This window comes from Dermacentor silvarum, chromosome 1, assembly GCF_013339745.2.
Source record: "Dermacentor silvarum isolate Dsil-2018 chromosome 1, BIME_Dsil_1.4, whole genome shotgun sequence".
Taxonomy (NCBI): domain Eukaryota; kingdom Metazoa; phylum Arthropoda; class Arachnida; order Ixodida; family Ixodidae; genus Dermacentor; species Dermacentor silvarum.
The window spans coordinates 32,868,435-32,887,462 of record NC_051154.1 but is presented as its reverse complement, the minus strand read 5'-3'; the positions used below and the strand labels follow the sequence as shown (position 1 = coordinate 32,887,462).

The 19,028-nt window shown below is 46.7% G+C and overlaps 1 protein-coding gene across 2 annotated transcripts in view; it reads right to left on the bottom strand.

The window, feature by feature from the left end:
* LOC119459349 (1-phosphatidylinositol 4,5-bisphosphate phosphodiesterase epsilon-1) overlaps window positions 1-19,028 on the bottom strand; it is a 236,732-nt gene that overhangs the window by 59,699 nt on the left and 158,005 nt on the right. For both annotated transcript variants that reach the window (XM_049666212.1, XM_049666218.1), the window contains 7 exons: window positions 17,545-17,807; window positions 16,554-16,699; window positions 13,882-14,134; window positions 4,841-5,022; window positions 3,154-3,880; window positions 2,237-2,389; window positions 1,029-1,258 (listed from right to left, as the gene is read on the bottom strand). In XM_049666212.1, the coding sequence (XP_049522169.1) occupies window positions 1,029-1,258; window positions 2,237-2,389; window positions 3,154-3,880; window positions 4,841-5,022; window positions 13,882-14,134; window positions 16,554-16,699; window positions 17,545-17,807 (1,954 nt within the window). The remainder of the gene's footprint in view (window positions 1-1,028; window positions 1,259-2,236; window positions 2,390-3,153; window positions 3,881-4,840; window positions 5,023-13,881; window positions 14,135-16,553; window positions 16,700-17,544; window positions 17,808-19,028) is intronic.

The window sequence follows — 19,028 nt, the reverse complement described above, 5'->3', positions numbered from 1 at the left end:
AATAGTGACGCTCAGCGAGTGCATGTGATACCATTTGGAGGCACAATCAGCACATGTATGCACCTGCAATAAATGAGGAACAACCCAAATATAGACGGGGTCAGTTTGCACTGTTTTTAACATTTTAATATACGGGGTGACCATTTCTAGGTTTTACGAAATTTTTTAAAAATCGCCTGTGGCAGTTAGCATAATTCATGTCCTTAAGGCGGATTACTTGAAGAGGCGGACATTAATAGCTCGAGAAATTGAAACAAATATTCAACTAATGAAAAAAAGTTCACTAATTACTTTCCAAATTACCTACTTTACGGCACATATTGCATTTACGAATTGTGGCAGGTGACTTTGCAATGCGTACCCACTTGGAATTAATTTCCAGGATGACACCAGTTTCGAGATATTATTTCCCAAAGTGTGGGATGGAGTACATGGGCGTTATAGTTACTTTTGTGCTTCAATGCATAAAACAGCGTTTTGTTTAAAAAATTAGGTAGAACGACAGTGCATTTTTAGGGCGAGCTTAGATGGCGCATATCTCCAAACAGGTACTCATTCTAGAAATTCATTGCAAGTGAATACGCCTTGCAATCTCACCGGCCACAATTCGTAAATTGCAATATGTGCCGCAAAGTAATTAATTAAAAAAGTTAATTAGTTATATTTGTTATTTATAGCAATACGTCTTTTGATTCCTCGTGCAAGCAATGCCCGCCTCTCTGAATAAACCAGCTCAAAGACTAGAATTATGTTATCTGCTAGAGACGATTTCTAAAAATTCCGTAAAGCTTAAAATGATCACCCGTATACTAACTAGCCATATCGCCATCTCGTTAAGTCACACTTGGCGTAGAACAGCCGAGGACCAGCGCAACAATCTCCCAAGGAAAACCTTCCAGATTATGCGTTGATTACGAAGATTCAGCGCGGATCTTAAAGCAAGCGCTTGATGCTTGTGCATCGTAACATTCCTGGTTTAAAATCGGGGCGCACTGTCCGCGACCAGAGGCAAGCAATGCGCCGCTCACTTGTATCCCGTAGCAAGAGGCGTCGGGTGGACAAGCGGGATGCCACCTTCGGTGCGGTTGAGGTTCTCGCAGGACGAGGAACTGCGCGACACGCTCGTCCTCTGCGGACTCGACTCTTGAGATCGAAGCTGCGGTGACGACTTCACCGTGGCGCGACGCTTTTTGATCGTCGGACTCTTCCTCGTCAGGCCGGTGTCGTCCGTCTCCGGCAGGTACTTTGGGCCCACGTCCTGTAACACAAGCCGCGCGGTTCAGATCACATCCTGCGGATGATGTTCGCAGCGGGTAGATTTCCATATCGACGTTCCCGTCTCTCAGTACCGCATACTAACGCCAACCGGAGAGGTGAGAGAAAATTAAACAAAATAAGGCAGTTTAAACGAGCAATAATACCCATATTTATGTATTTATTGATTTATTTAAAATACCTCAAGGACCCTGTACACAGGGCTTTACATATATATTATGTGACGATAAAATAGGCACATCATGCATGATGATCCTAGCAAACCAAGGCTTTCATTTGACACTGCTCATTCTTTTGTTGTTGCTGTTGTTGCTGTTTCTTTAAACATTTAAAGTGCCTCCAAGATTCTCATCAACAAATGTTCTGTGTTGTTGGCATGGTGCCTGAAGAAGTAAGAACCCTAGAAGAGAAAAATACGCGCTATAGCCTTTTTTTTTGTTCTTTTCGCAGAGGCCTTCACTGCGTGGTTACGGCATTTGGATTGAATTTTCGCTCCAAACTTCCTACCCAGGTCTTACCCAGAAAATTGTTTTGGAAGGATCTATGCACGAGGTCTGCAAGATCAGGGCCAGTATTTTGTAGCGATGCCTTTCCGATGCTAATGCCTTTTAGCGCTTTTCGCGCTTGGTCAGTGGTCAGAGCGACGGTCCGCTCACGTTATCAACGGGATCAGCCGGCCGTGAGCGGTGGATAATAAGACTAGCGTATGATAAAGCATAACGCATCGCTACAAAATACCGGCCCAGGGCAACCATTTTGAAGCGCAATGCCATATATATTTTTATGCACGCATCGGTCCGAAGTAAGTAAATAATACTGTTATATTTGATTATGTAATAGCTACCCCAAAACTAGAATTTTCCACCCAGAAATAAAATTGCGGTAGGTTTTGCAATCTATGTTCTCCCCCCTATCCCCCTTTTGTGCAGCAATAACCACAATATGCTGGTTGGAAGTTTACCCGGACAGTTGCTAGTGATGTAGAAGACTTCTTTTTCCGCAGCTTAGTCGTACTCATTCCAAAACTCGAAGCCCTCTTGAATGCTGAGGATGTTGATTCGACTGAAGAACTGCTTCCTAGGGAATTCAGCGTCCATTTTCTTCCACCGAAGACCTGCATCACGGAAGATGCGCAATAAGACATCCGATAGTTTCTACAAATATAGAGAAAGTCAAGAGTTATCAGTGAGTTGTCCGGCTAAGTCATACTGGCTAGCAAAACAAAAACACGGAACGCAAACACAAAATGGAAGTTCTGTTGTTGCCACAACCAATGAAAACCAAGAAAAAATTAAAGAATGCACTAAACAATACTACATCCTAGAAGGCGCTAGTGCTCACTTTCGTTGTAGATTTTCGGTTTCCTGAAAATTAGTTCAGATGCAGTTGTAGCAATATACTTATGTGCAGTTGAGCGCGCTCTAAGGAAAAAAAAATTAGGGATTACACAAATAAAATCTGTCACTTTTCTTCTGTTTCTTGGTTGTCTTTAAGTAAACAGGAGCAAAGCTTTCACATCAATTTTAGGATTTAGCATGCCCCATGAGTAGGAGGTCCTATGCTTTCACCTATACACGAGGTGAGAAAGTTATACCTACTGCTGCATTTACGAAGCACAAGTTATTTGCAAAATGTTTGTTAATAAAATTGAACCGAAATAAACTTCTCGCTTGTGTAGGCGCAGAAAAGCTGGCAAGATTATCCTGCCCTATTTCGGAAGCTCACTATCAAGCACAAAGAAGCACTCGACACATGTAGATAGCCGATATATGGGGCACCGTCAGACCCGCCAGCAGTGTAGGCCGAAGTATTGCGCGTTCTCTTCGTCTGCTGATTAGAACCCCCAGACTTTTTTGAGCGCATGAAAGAACAGCGCACCTTGATCGCCTCGGCAGGCGTCGGGCCGATGCAGCTCTGCTCGCGGAAGTATAGCTGGAGGTAGCTCTCCTTGAGCCAGTGGATGCGTCCATCGCAGAGCTGACGCTGCTGTTTGAGCATGGACACCAGCCGGCGCAGACTGTCGTACCAAATTACGGACAGGAAGTTTGGCAGGATAAACTCCAGCACGCGGTTCTCGGACAGGCCAACGCCGAACTTGAACCGCAGCAGGTTCTGGTCGCTGAATGAGTCTTCGAGGCCGTGGCGCTTCGCCACGGCGGCGACCTCGATGGAGCTGCGGCACAACACTATCTCCTTGACGACGTTGAGGTCGAGGAAGCCCTCTTCGAGACTGGAAAGGTAGGATTCGCCCGTGTCGTACTTCTGGCTCAATCCGATCGGCACGCTGTCCTCGATGTTGAAGCTCAGCGCGTAGTCCTGCGGTCCGGAGCCCCGGAGCGCGCTCCATGCGGGCTTGCACCAGGTGATGGTGGCATTGCTGCGCTCGAGGCGCACGTAGCAGAGCGAGGAACGCGAGCCGTCTTCCTCCCAGTGAACCATGGTGCAGCCGTGGTGCAGGATCTGTAGCTGGTGGAAGTCGACCCGGTCCACAGTGAGCGGAACCATGCTGATGTGGTGGTCGTTGGCCAGCTCCTGGATCGGAATGTAAGCCTCCGGGTCTTGCAGGTAGAGGCTGTTGTCTTCCTTGCAGTTGGTCTCCTCGCGCCTGCGAGTGTGGCGAACCCTCATGGACAAAACTCTCCTCACGGACTCCCGTTGAAGGGACGGCAAAAGGTGGGAGGGATAGCCCTAGGCACTCGTATTCGGAGGACATGTTTAAGAAAGAGAGAGTTGCATAGTCGGAAACATTTATGGTGGGATATGCTTCAGACGTGTGGCATTAGAGTGAGGGGGAGGCATAAATTGGGCTTACTTAGATACAGCTGACTACATTTCTCTCCCCGTCTCTGCAGACAGAATATCGAGGACACCGCGCCCTCTAGTCCTGGGCTGCACAACGTGCTGGTTCCTTGTATTCACATGTTTGTCTGTTTACAAAATAAGAAGTAATACTAACGTACCACTCGCTGGACGCTCTCCTATGCAGGCTTATCTCGCACAACCCTCGGCTGCTCCCCTTCCCTCCTCTCCACCCACCTCGCACGCGCAGTTGGTAATGCAATGTTATGCAACTTCTGATAGATTGCTTATTTTCGCACGAACCATCATGACTATATCAGTTGAATGAACTACGCTGAGCTCTTTGCAAACAATGGAACATTTCACGTTAGAAGGTTCTCACTAAACGTGATTCTTGCTTTATTGTACTAACTGACGACTTTGAGGAGAGCCCCTAGAAGGAAGTCATTTGCTGACACATCTGACCTTACGAAAATCTTCACATTCCAGCAAAGCAAGTTATTTTGCAACTTCTTTCACTAGATTGTAAGTCATTGATAGAGCTACAGTCGCAATCTCTAACTGTTGACCTCAAAGGAACGAATTCACAGCACGAACTGAACAAGGTGACAGTCGGCCACTGTTTGGCAACCGTCATGCACTTATTAGTATATTAGCGCGTCAAGGACAAGCAAAAACAAGGTTTCCTTGCCCTTCGTGCGCGTGAGAGGTGGCTACCGACACCAAGATTGAAATTGAAATAAGGAAATAAGCATATTGCGCGTACCTGACTTCCTTGCTGTTGATGGCGACCTGAGCGAGGGCGTGTTCCCTGCACTTGTAGTGATGATGGAATGCTTTGATGTCGTCGAGGACACGATGTGCCTGGTGAATCTTCTCAACATTGATGATTCCTCCCACCCCGATGCGGGTCATGAAATGATCTTCGCCGTGGAAATCGGACACAAACTGGAAGGGAGGAAAAAAAAAAGGCTCAACATGAAGCACGTAGCCTTAATAATGGTCCCACATGCTATAGTATTCTCTGAGAATTCGATCTCTGAATGTTGGGCTATATGAACTAGCCATCCTTCTGAATAAGATCGCTTTTTGTACATATTAGATCACTTACAATAGGGACAGATACAGACCGTCTTGTAGTGGTCTTTTGAAGATAGTGAATCAGGGACCAGTCTCACAAAGCTTTTCGTTCGTTAAGTGCTGTATGCTATTGGCCGACCGTTTTCGCTGTGCCAGTCAATCGTGATGTTGGACATATTAGCGACTGTGGCCGATCAATGACAAACAGACCTAACAAATGCAAATATTTCTGTATTCGGTCCTTGATAACTCATGGGCGGGCAGACCTCGTCTACTGCCCTGATCGGAGGCATCGGAGTACTTAGTGGGGAACGGGGGAAGGGGGGGGGGGGGGACTTGCTCTCCAACTCTCAAAAGTGGGGAGGCAAAGTCATTTGCCCTTCCTTTTGATAGCCGGCACTGTCGGCTGCACACTACCAAATCCACCAAAACAACAGTCGCGACCAAGTTTTCTTTCAGAATAGAGGCCACGTAAGTAATGCTTTTTTATTACGCATCTCCTGGTTGGGCAGCGAGGATTGCATTTCGTGCCTCGCCGCGAAGCACGAGACGCGCCTTGCACGTGTGCATTGCGGAGGAGGCTGCCACTGTGCATTCCCCGCCAAAACAAGTTTCCCGCTTGCATCATCCCGAGGTTCTTGGGGTGGTCTAACCACCTCTGAAAACAAAAAAAAACAGCGTTGCTATTTTTAATTTAAGGGCGAAGCTGCGGGTCCAAATAAAGTATTAAAATATTCCGGTTCGTAATGGTTCACCATGGGTGATTGATAATCAGATCTGTTAATTATAAAACTAACTGTCACTCCGCCTATCTATCTATCTATCTATCTATCTATCTATCTATCTATCTATCTATCTATCTATCTATCTATCTATCTATCTATCTATCTATCTATCTATCTATCTATCTATCTATCTATCTATCTATCTATCTATCTATCTATCTATCTATCTATCTATCTATCTATCTATCTATCTATCTATCTATCTATCTATCTATCTATCTATCTATCTATCTATCTATCGTGGCGGCGCTGACTAACACTCCCAGCTTTAATTCTAGTAGATAAACTTAAATACCCCAGAAAGTGGATGAGAAAACGGTGCCGCGGTAGCTCAAATGCGAAGACGTGGGTTCGTATCTCACCTGCGGCCACTTTCATTTCCACTTATTTATAATTTATTTATTTTAATTAAGAACAGCATATAATTTCCCCTATTCTGTCCTGGGTGTCACTGTTTGGTTGCATATATATAAAGAGCGAGAGGGGGGAGGGTCAGAAGGTTTGTGGCCCCCCTTGCTCATGTTCAAACAAACCCCCGTGAATACGTGTCAATCGGCCTCCGGTGAACGTTGATGACTGCGGTTGCTTCTTTACATCTATCATTTCAAACGTCTTCTAAATTGCCTCTTTCAGTTCCAGAACAAACCGCTGAGCCATTTAATAACGCCAGTGCTTCGCTCGGGCGCCGATACTCCCGAGCGCGACCGCCGCGAGCAAGGTGACAAGTTGGCGCATGCTCCGCGCCGGCTCATCGGCGGGCATGCTCGGCTGCGCGGCCGACGCTGTACAATGGGGCCTCCGCTCGCATCAGTGAGCGTCTCGTAACGGCACCGGGAAGCACGGCGTTTCGGCGAAGCCATAACGCGTCGCCTGCCGAGGCGGTGGCAGAAGAGGCGACGGAATAATAGTTTGCACGCCGCAGTAACCGTCTCTCGGAACGCCGCAGCCAGCCGCGCTATGCAAGCTATACTATAGACATCGCCAGCCGCGCGCGGCCAGTTCCACGGCACGGTCACGGAAGCTGTGTGAGACGCGCAAACAAGCGGATAGATAAACAAACCTGCACGCTACTGACAGACAAAACAAACGAATCAACGGTGTAAATACACAAGCGCGTGGCCAGACTCAAAAACGCAGACGTGCCAATAAACAAAACCAAACCTGTATAAAAAACACGAAAATCAAATACAGAAAAAGAAAGTACAGAGGACATCAAACGCAGAATTTTCCGCGTAACACGCACGCAAGAAAGCAAACAAGCAAGCATTAATGGCATTGCGAGCTTACAACAAAACAAACATAATAACATAATGTTGTGCACATAGAAACGAATAGGAGATAAGCAGACCGAGGGGCGCGCCAAAATTTACAAATGTATTCCAGCATAAGCGGGACGGGCGAGGAAACAGAAACGAACGCACGGACAGACCAAACGGAAGCGACGGTAATTTAGCGGAGACGTTTGAAGGAACGACCGCCTCACCGGACATTTTGGACGATGGACCATCATCGTATAGACGAAGCAGAGACATATTCTTATCTGACTGTATTTTTTTCTTCTGTCCTTGCGTTCGCGCCTCTGCACGTAGGTCTCTCCCTGCTCTCATCGCTTTCCCTCGCACGCCTTTCGGCAAGCGCTATACGATCGAAAACAAAGCAAACACAGTCGCGAGGACACATCGCTTTTGCACGTTGCAGCGGGAAAACTAGCAGCTATTTTGTGCCTTAATGTCTGCCGCTGTCCGCTAGCGGGTGCAAGAGCCGGTGCCATGTGCAGGAGAAACCAGAGAACCAAATCAGCAGGACCACACCGACAGCGGCCGCACACCGATTACCATAAAGACAATTGTGCGGCGGTGGCACCCGGCACTCGCGCATGATTCTGCATGGACTTCCTTTTGCTGCCATTTCCACGCAGCCTCCGACAAAGGAGCGGGGGCACGAAGAAAGCTCGCATCCGCGTGGGCGCTTTGGCAGGAGATCGTCGTCGACAGCTGCACGATGGTTACGTAGTCACTGCAGTCCGCTGGCTCGGAAGAAAGACCGCGTGGAACACAAAGGGGACAGCGATAATGAGCGCACACGATCCGTTGACGTTTGGGCCAACATTGCGACGTTCCCTGTGCTCACGCTTACTTGTCTACGTAATTGTTCGGGACGGCTGAAACTAGCAGCACAGCTCAAATAACTACTGTGAGTGAACACAGTTTGCCAACAAAAGTAAATAAGCAAGCACAGGGATCGTCGGGGTCGCTGAAAGCCTAAAATTGCAAGAATTCTGTCGATGCAAATCAGGCCTGACGTGAAGGTAACGGTTGTGCTTCGGTCTGCGGCAACATCCTCGTATGTCATCGAATGAAATGAGTGAAACGTGGTCTGAAGCATCCTGCTGCTAATTAACACGCTGCGAGTTAAAAGTATAGTTTGTGGCTTGCACTTGGACGTATGGTAGCAAATCCTGCGCGCAAACATTGGATAAAGTAAAATCTACTTAACTGATGAAGTCTTACGTCCCAAGTCAAAGCTATGAGTGACTCCATATCGGAGAGCGCTGGATGATTTTCGACGACATGGAGTTCTTTACCGTTCACTTATACACATCCGTACATTGATGTTTTTGCCGGCCACCATCATCGTAATTCAACCACCGTGGCTGGCAATCGAAGTAGCAATCTCGTGCTCAGCAACAGAGAAAGAGAGAGATCTTTATTGGGAGGCGAAGATTTTCGCCGGCGTGCATATGACCACTGACATGCTGCTCTGCATAGGCGGAATGTTTTAATTTTTCGGGGGGGGGGGGGGCTGGGGCCTGTCCAGATTTCCGAACCCCACCTCTGTATGCATATATATATATATATATATATATATATATATATATATATATATATATATATATATATATATTACCTTTAGTAAAAGTTACACTGGAAACTTCGTGTGACCTCGAAAGGTTGTTCACTGAAGTGACGGGCTTATATGAGTATTTGCAACACCTCAGGGTAAGAGACAATTCAGTTTTACAGCTTGAGTCCCCTCGCACCGCCAAGAGACTGGCGTCTCCTGATTGAGCCATGTCACAAGCGGATTCAGTTTAACACATTAGGGAGATATATGTGTTTTGTGCATATTAAGTCGCCCAAGTACACATCTATGAAAAAAGCAATGTAACACCTTGTAAAAGTTTTAATACAAAAGATACAATCAAGAAATCTTTTCCTGACGAAAGGTCAGTTATTGAGAAGATAAGACATAACACATATAAAAAATTAAACGACATATAACAAGTTATGAACACAACTTATGGCTAGAATTATTAGCAAAAGTATAATGTGATTTCATAACGCAATCGTTTCTTTACTTGTCAAAGCATGCCTTATGCCACTGGTTTCGTTTATTTTCCGGAGGCAGAATATATGATTATAGACTAAAAATTATTAGGTGTTCAAATAAATAAACATATTAAGAAATACATAAATAAATAAGACAGCGATATCTCAAAAGCGCGAAAGGACTTGATAGCAAATATAGGAACAGCGTGGATTGTGTTATTGACAGGCAAATGCAGCATATGACGAATAAAAATTAATAAGGAAAATGCACAGATGGACTAGGGAGTTTTACAAATAGCACAACCACGCGTCTTTTCTTACCCAAATGGCCTCACTCTGCTTGCGCTGTTATGTACCCAATTTTCGTTCATTTGTATGACTTTTTGCGTTGTTTTCTAAGCAAAATGGTTTGCTTTGACTTGAAGTCGAGGTTTCGACGGAAGCCCGTCTGGTCGGGAGGCATCATGAAGGGTAAAAAGAAGGACACCGAACAATTGCACCGACCAATTGCTTTGACTTGTAAGTTGGTGCCTTTCCCTCTCCTATTAAAGACATCAGTTCGTTGTCTGATGCGATGATTTCACCATCATTGAAAAAGTGTTCGTTCGGGCACTTGATCTGGAAATGAAGTCGTCGGCAAACTTATTCAAATTGATTTTGCGGGAGAGTTCTTTGTGGGCGTGCAAAATTGCCAGATGGTTCAACGGGCTTGTCCAGTCGTCGACCCCAAGTACATTTTCAGTCGCCGAAAGCAAGAAAAGGACCTCTCGGATGTGGTCGACGAGACCGGTATGGCCAACGCAATTTTTTTTAGCTTGGCCATTTCCGGCTAAAGGTTTCGCAAGTGTTCGCCCATGCGAAAACATGTGCAGTAAACATGTGCACGACGTCCTCGAATGTGTGCAATGATGCCGACCTTTGCTGGCTTAAAATGTCAATCAGCATATCTATGTGCAAAATCAGGCGTCCTGGTTCAAGGTAGTCACTGTAGAACTATGTTATATATGCTTCGTCTTCCGTCCCTATGGCAAGCTGCTCAATTTGGGGCTTATATACTGCCACATATCAGGTGGATACCTGTTGTTTAATGAAGACAGCACTGTGTCAAGTACTTCATAGAACCTCTGGCAGTACATGTCACTCGCTGATGGAAACACGTGAGCTGAGGAACCTTCTTGATAGCGGCGTGGAGTCTTCTTTTGCCTAGCATCTAGAACACACCGGGCCTCAACTCCTACTTTTCCTGCCTCTGCCATACATACGCGGGTCACGCACTTTATTTTGGAGTTAATCTGCGCCGTGTTCAAGCTTGGGCCATCGAAGATGGCTGGTCCCTTTGCGTGCGCTGTTTCCCCGCGCGCCTAGTGTTATATTTCCGCTGGTGCTTATACGGTGGAAAATACGCTTCCTTTTCAGCGTCAGACGGGTTCTGGCGAAGTAACGATAAGCGAGATGCCCACTATTGATTTTGTCGTTGGTGCTCATGCTGTGTTTGTAGCCGGTGCGCATTGCAACGTCCGCAGCCACTGTAGAAGCGAGCTCGACGCCTGTTTTATATTTCTCCTTTTATTGCGACAGCAATGGTATCGACACTCCAGGCAAGTTTTCGATGTCGACGTCGCCGTGATATTCCGTATAAAGTCCAAAAGTCACATGAGTGAGCGACCCATACACTGTGGGTACGAGAAAAAGCCCGTAACACTGAGCCGAAAAGGATGGCGGCTTGATAGCCATTAGCCCCCCCCGCCCTCCCCCCGCCCCCCCCGGAAAACTCCGGAGGGGGCTCGAGCCCCGGAGCCCCCTCCCCCCCGTAGTCGGTGCCTATGCTGCTCTGCATATGGAAGGGGATAAAAAGATTGCAGAGGAGAGTGGAAAAAAGGAGGGAAAGAGAAGACCTAGTCGGAAAGCTTTAATCAAGGTTCACTTCGTGATATAGAAAGGCCCGCATTTCTCGCCATTGTATCACCCGTAAATATCATTATCTGGTTTACTCAGTAACAGAACATCAGTAGCCGTTGAGCCACCTCTGAAGTTGGAAACATTCGAGAGTTAGTCAAATAATCGCAAATACTACAGGAACCACGGCCTTCCATAGCACCGTCTCTGATACCATGCATATTGTCTCGAGACATGTCTAAAATGCAGCGCATTGTCAAACTAATACCAGCAAACCATTTTCGATTTCTCGTGCGTGATGGCAATTAGGATGACAACGAAAAGAACACCGCGGCGATGGCCAATCTCGGACGGCACATAAGAGAGCTTGCGCGAATATGGGCCCTGGTTAGTATATTTTTACCACGAACAAGGGTCCAGACCCACGAAGTAATTCGCACGATAGACCGGATCGTAAGATTCGACGCTGATCAGTTTTGACGGCGAACATGGCATTAGCGAAGACAACCAGCCAATGGCGAAAACTTCTTGCGAACGTAAAGCTTTCAGAATTCGGCGCAAGGATTCGGGGCCTTATTCATAGAGCAGTTCGTATGTGCTACACGGGTTCGTAAGAATAAGCGCCCCAGATTAAAAAAAAATATCTTGGGAAAGAAAAGCTTGGTGAGTTCGGCTCCAAGATTCACAACGCCGTTTGTATACGAACGGGTGTTCGACGCATTGTTCGTGCACCAACCATTACGAACGGCGTATGAAACAAGAGCCGAATTCACAAGGCTTTTCGTTCGTAAGTGATCTTTGTCACTGCTAAATAATATGTCCAGCATCAGGATTGGCTGAAATTTGCTATTACGAACAATTCTAAGGTAAGAGATTTTTGTGAATACGAGCCCACAACAGTGTGCACCGGCCAAACGTGATAGAGGACGGGCTCATATGAAGGCGCTATGTGGCCGAAGGAAACGCTCCTGCGAATCCAGCCTCGTTACCGAGCCCAAGGTGCATTCATAACAACGTTCCGTTCTCCTCGCGCGCAGATGTTAGACAGTTTTAGCTGAGCATCGCATACGTTCCGCTCTGCTAACATTTGACGCGCTGAGGCACTGCAAGAAAGTGCGTAGATTTCACATTTTTTGATAAGCGCGTCTTGCTGAGACGCGAGCGATGCGGTGTCACCTTGACGGCAAAAAGCTTCACAGGGTCTCTCATGTCATCCCTAAGACGACTTGAAGGCGAAAGCCCAAGTGCTGATGCATTAAATACTGACCCCCCTTAATTCGCTTAGTCATCCCCCTTACTCATCCTCTTAATTCGCTTACTCATACAAGACGATGACGGCGGTGACTCGCCACCATAAAAATTGTTGCTTGAGCGTTTGCATATAGGTAAGACACGATGCCGGGTTGGTGTAGTAAGTCACTACACCAACCCGGCATCGTGTCTTTGCGCCGTCGGCCATTTTTTGTACCTTTCATGTAGTTGCCGCGTTTTCACTCAAGGACTTTGAACGTCGACTGAACGATGAGACATATACGGATTTCGCCTTAATAACTGAGGAGTCACCCTCAAGCTCCGCTCAATCGGTGTCATATAGGAGCGAGAGCTCTTTGTTTCGCTACCGGCATGAGCGTAGTGCGCCCGCGTACTGGCGCTCTGGCTAAGCGGTTTCGGCTAAGCGGACCACGAACGTTCAGCTAACTCTCTCTGTTTATTTTATGGGTGGAACACGGCCCAAGCGGTGATGATGCAGCGCATCGAGTTGGTCCCAAGTGTCGTGTCGCGCGTGGGCGTCGGAAGTTGTGGCTGCGATCGAGATGCGCTCCTTGTCGGAGTGACGCATCGCAGTGTTACGAGCTGCTGCCATGCGGCGCGCAGTTCCCGTTAGATTTCAGTCGGCAAGTCTCGACACGCTCACGTCACGCGTGCAAGGGCGATCACCGCGATAGAGAGAGCTTCATTAGTAGTGACAGGGTTAGGGGTTTCTATAACACAAATGACTCAGTACCTATAGTGTGCGCCGCCTGAATGCACTTCACGCACAGGCTGCTTAAAACGACCTAAACTTAAAATGTATATTTGCTGTTTCGAAAGCCTTCGGAATTTAGGCCTTCACAAGTCTTCGAAAGCATTGGTCGTACATACGGGATAGAATTAAAGCAATCATTGCTTCGTTTAATTCGCGCTCGTCACACTTCTTTGCTTGTTATTGCCGTTATCTACTGAGCGCTTTGGGTAACTACTGAGCGATTCAGTTACCCGCCATTATTTTCATAATTTTTAGACGACTTGTGTTCGTTTTTTACTGCAGTAACTTGTTCTCTATATGAAAGCTTCTCGTTCCTTCTCCTAATTTATTAACTATAGCAAGGTACAATTCCCACCGAATGTCCGATTCATTTGGGAACGGATTGACTGGTTACCCGGACCATTCCGATGACGAAAACCACACAAATTCACTTGCCTCGTCGTTTGCACTGGGCTGGCATCGATCTTTAGGTGTAGATGTCCGGCTTACTACCGAAACGCTTAGCAGGTGCGTGGTTCAGCACGGTTTACAAACATTAATTCAGCCCTGAGTATACAATTTGAACAGGCTTCACTCTCTGCACGTCCCTGCTATCCTTAAACATCCGAGGAAAAATAAAGCAGCATCACTTTCCCTGCATGCGCATACACACAGTGTCGATAAACAAAGAAAGGAAGTCAAGTGCACTTGCCTCGATTTTCTTGGCTTTTTCCGAGGGCAACACGACGAGGCTGGGCATGCCTTGGAGAATGGCGCGCAGGTCTCGAAGAAAAGTGCCGAAGAAGGGAATGACCTTGGAGTGCGGGATGTTGAGCGCCCTCTCCACGGCGGCCCGGTACTCTTCCGAAGGCTCCGGATTCAGCAAAGCCTGGCTGAGGAACTCCAGCACCGGAAGCTGGTCCTTGTCGGACAGCGACAGCCAGAAGGGCTTCAGCTTCTCGGACCTGCGCGCGGGGCACACTCGCTGCTGGTCAGCCCTCAAAAGAATCTCCCCGCGCTCGTTACGTAACGCGCGTGACGTAAGCGCGCGTGGACAAACGCGTGTGCCCCTTTGTATAAACAAAATAGAAAAAAAAAAAAAACATAAGAGAAATCTCATACACTGTCTGGCTTCTGTCTTGAGTGTCGAGTTACCTCCTGCACGCTGACCGCGGTTCGCACAGAAATGAAGAAAAGAAAGTGCTCTTTCTTTTCTTTTTTTTTGTAACTGCGGTAGGAACGTTTATTTCTGAGAACGAAGAGAACAGAAAGGCAAACTAAAAAAAAAAATGCTCTTGCTTTCGCTGAAGGAGCCCGTAAGAGTGCAGCGGCTCCCATCATGAGCTGCGCTTTATGTGCTTCTGGACAGAAGTTGACGCTTGTGAACAAATGTTTTGTCATGTATTGTGGCAAAAGAACATCGAGACTGCCAAATAAAGAGTGGCAGGCAGCACGGGCGTCGACAACTAAACGTGTATTGATTCCTTTCCCGCGGCGCAAACTGTACAGGAGCTGGAGGAACCAAAAATAAGACGGTGCGCGCGACTAAAGAAAATGAAAAAGAGCACTTGATCTGTCGCTGCATTACTCCAGTGTGTCTTCAAACTTGCGCCACTGCTTTGCGAAATGACAGGTGGCCTAGCAACTGAATCAAAGACATCATAGCTTCGCGCACGGCTGCATGCTCGCATTTACACAGTTGATATCTGTGACCGCTTTCTCTTGGCGGTGGAGTACAAGAACGCCGGCGTATACTTATATTTGGGTACATGTTAAGGAATACCCGAAAAAAGGGGGAAAAAATGAAGAAAAAAAAAAGATGCGGAGTTTTGTACACTGCAGCGTCTTTCATAGGCTAAATGTTGCTTTTGAAGGTAGAACATCATTAATAGTGAAAACACAGTTGATACAAATTAGTTTTCACACCAGGCGCCTCTAATCAGGTGATCACATCGTCAACCTCACACGGAAGGTATATAATTCTCGCTTTTTTAGTACTACGCAGCTGCTTTCTCCGCAAATGACTAACCAATGGAATCAAACATTCAGTTGTAAGCGCATTGTTCTAGTACATAGAGAAAGCGAAATACCTAAGTATCGCATAAAGTTAGCATCTAGCTAACACCCGTGGGCGGAGTATATAGCCTGCCAAATCTTACTTTGGAAGAATCGAGAACTGAGCGAGTTGTTAGATATTTGGAAGACTAGAAACAACGCAATATAGGTCGACAGACGGTGAAAGACAACTCAGGCGCTGACTGGCAAATGAAATTTTATTAGGCAAAAGCATTATGTATGTATGAAACAACAAACAGCACGCATGCGCCAGGAAATGCGAAAAAATAAGCAACTCCAATTCTTACTCTGGTTAACGTCTTCTGTTCTCATTTCTTTCTCTCTCTAGCTTCGTTTACATGAATTAGATGCGAGCGGGTCGAATCAGAAGTGCCCGATACACTTCTGATAATAATCCGTGTAAGCGGAAAGCATGAGAAATTAGAGAAAACAAGAGTTGTAGGGAGGGCAGTCCACCAGGGGCAATTTTTGGCGCATTCCAACAGGTGACAATAGGTCGACGGCTTTTTGCGGCCTTTTCTTCTGGCCGCAGCGCCATTTGCCCTACGTGAATTGCCCGCCCACCACGTGCAGCTTTATGCTAGCATGCTAACTTTTAAGATGCTATAGAATGAGCAGGGCCCTTAGCCACAAAGAAGTTGTTACGCTACAGTTGTTCATTTCTAAGAGCACGTTCCGCCCAGCATTGATGTTGAACAAATTATTAGCGAACGCGGCCGGCCTACGGGAAACAGTACTTGCAGATGAAAATTGGGAATTTAGCCGCGTTCACAAAGCTGTGATATTTGGCTGGTTTTCGTTCTTACGAAGTTAACTAGCGTAAGAACTTGTAAATACGGACCCAGGGCTCGTATTCACAAATATTTCCTTTCATGCATACGGGCCCAGGGCTCGTATTCACGAAAAGCTCTTACGCTAGGAATGTTTGCACGAGAAAATTCTAGCCAATCCTGGTGCTGGACATATCGTTAGCAAAGGCGTCCAGCCAATGCCGATTGAGCACTTACGAACGAAAAGCTTTGTGAATTCGCCCCCAGATGCTCAGCGGCAGGACTTAATGATGGCTAGAGGCAATAGCCGTGCTGACTAGCCAATTAACGTCGTGAACAAACGAAGTAGGTGCTGCTAACCTCATGCTGTTATTTTTATCGCAAGGGTGCGTACCGTCTATTATTATGATTTTTTGTTTATTGTGGGACCATGCAGTGGCAAGGCTACAAGTTATGCCACCTCAGTTGTACGGTGAATAGAATGCGAGAAATAGTGACCTGTAGGTGAATTCGGGAAACGATTCACGAAGTTACTTACTTTAGTCCAGCCAGGACTTCCATCGCCGTGTTGAAGTTTCCGATGTTCCAACAGCACATGGCGATTCGCAGAATGCACGACAGTACAGCTTTGCGGTCTTCGTGCGTCGGTTGCGATATGATGATGTGCGTCACCCATGAACTCACCTGCGATGCAATAAACCGAAAAAAAAGAACGCTTGAGAGCATGGTAGCCGTATGGGTATGCTAATCATTCATGTTTTAATGAATAAAACTAATATATACTGCACTTGGGTAAAAAAACATTACGAAAGAGAAACAAGGACATGACTGCACGAAAGGTGCGCAGTTGTTCACGAATTGTGGCAGACAAGAAGTGCCGGGGAAATTTTGGTGCTACAAACGCTCAGCTTCAATTTTAAAAATTTAGAAAACGGTAGCTGGCAGAAGTGCAGCTTTTCGCCACTTTGATCATTTGCCAACCCAGAAAGGTTAATTAATCGTATCCTAAAAATCTGGGCTCGTATTCACAAAAAATTGTTCTTAAGAGAATATTACAGCCAATCCAGATGCTGGACATATTATTAGCGAAGGCTGCCATCCGGTGCGCAGAAAGCACTCACGTACGAAAAGCTCTGTGAATTCGGCCCCTGGTTTGATACGGATATTGTAACTATCAAACTGCAATCAAAGAATGAACTCAAGGGAGAGACTTATATAGATGAAGCGCGCGATCTTTTGTTTAGCCGCCAACGAAGGAGTAAGAAAAAAAAAAAGTTGGCAACGCAGGAGAAAACTCACAATCTCTAACTCTAGACTCTGAAATCGCTCCTGCTTTTTGCATGTCCTTTGAAACGGCTCTGGCGTGCGAACTCTTTTGTGAACATTGGGCACTGGACGCTAGAATAGTTTGTAAGAATCGCGAGAGTGAATATTTAGTTTTTAGTGACATGAAGGCCACGTCCAGTGTATGATAATACTGCACCGCGTATCAGCGGCGTGCAAAGGGTCGCAAGATATGCAGGACTTACTTCATTGAAGCGCTTGATCAGTGTCTGCACGGTCCGGTCTTTGTCGCCCGCGTTGAAGGTGGCCGCCTTTCCGCTAAGGTCGACGGTCACCTGGCGTATGTAGTGGACTGGGCTGACACTGTAGAAGAGCTCGTACTCGACATCGGTAAGCCGCACAGCCACCTCTTCGGGAAAATGCAGCAGGCCTTGCAGCCTCTCCAGCTCTTCCTTGTAGATGGTGGCTCGCTCCAGACCGTGCACCGAAACCATGTTGCGGTGGCTTTCTGCGGTGGCGGCACACAGACTGCTCATCAAAAAGCATGGAAGCATCGTGAAACAACCGAGGCTAACTGTCTTTTCGTCGCAACTGTCTTTTCAAAGTGTGACGCTGTGGTGGGAAGAGTGGGGAGGGGATAGGCGCCAGCTGAAGGCTGCCTACACACTCAAAAGAATCACACTGCAAGGCAGCGGAGGCACAGTTAACACAAACTGACCAGAATGATTGAGACTTTTTGAAAGTAAACTGGATATGTTACTGCAATCAGTGTTCTCACTTTTTCTGTTTTTTTTTTATTCCCGCGCACCAGGGCCCGTATTCGCAAAACGTTATTGAGCCAGAACTGTTCGTAAGAGCTGGGGCCAGCCAATCGTTATGTTGTACATATTAGCAAAGGCGGCCAGACAATGGCAAACAGCTCTTACGTACGAAAAACTTTGTGAATTCGGCCTCTGCTTTTCTCTCCTTATCATCATCACTTTCCCTTTCTCCTCCTCCTTTTGTTCCCCTTTTTCCCTTACTCCAAGGCCGAGGATCTGGCTAGAACACGGCTGTGCAGGCCCCCCTCTCAGTGTTTCCCTTATAACATATTTATCAGTTTCTCTCCAGGCTGACTGCGCACGTTGATACACATCTCCAGGGCGGCCTTCTCCAATGATTTCAGCACATGTCCCAGTTTCGCATTGAGTTAGTATACTCCGGTTCAAAATCAATTTTCAGTGCAGCGAGAGCTACAAAGCATGCCAATTATTCGTACATGCTAATTATTCGTACACGTCCGTCGTGACACGCGATTGCGGACGCTCAAGCGAACTACTTGCTTGCCGCGTCGTCTGCTTCGTTCTCCTCAGATAAAGCGGCACAGACGCGGATTGATACGTTGCGGACAAACACAAATTGCCCATTGGCTCCTCTGATTGGCTCACGTGCCCTGCAGCTTTCGCTGCACTGCAAGTTGATTTTGAGCCAGAGTACACAAAACAGTTACCTGCGACTATCAACATCATCATTATACGAAGACCACTCATAGCAACTAATCCTGTTTTTTGACAGCCGGCTCTACCAAGGCCAACAAAAACGCACTCTGGCACATCTTCAAGAATGTGATAACCACTGACAAAGTTTTGGTCCGTTCTAAGATTATTTTTCTTGATATTAACCTTCAAACCTACCTCCAGTCTTTCTGGTTCAGGTGCTCACTCATGAAAATAGGTCCAGGAGAAACAAA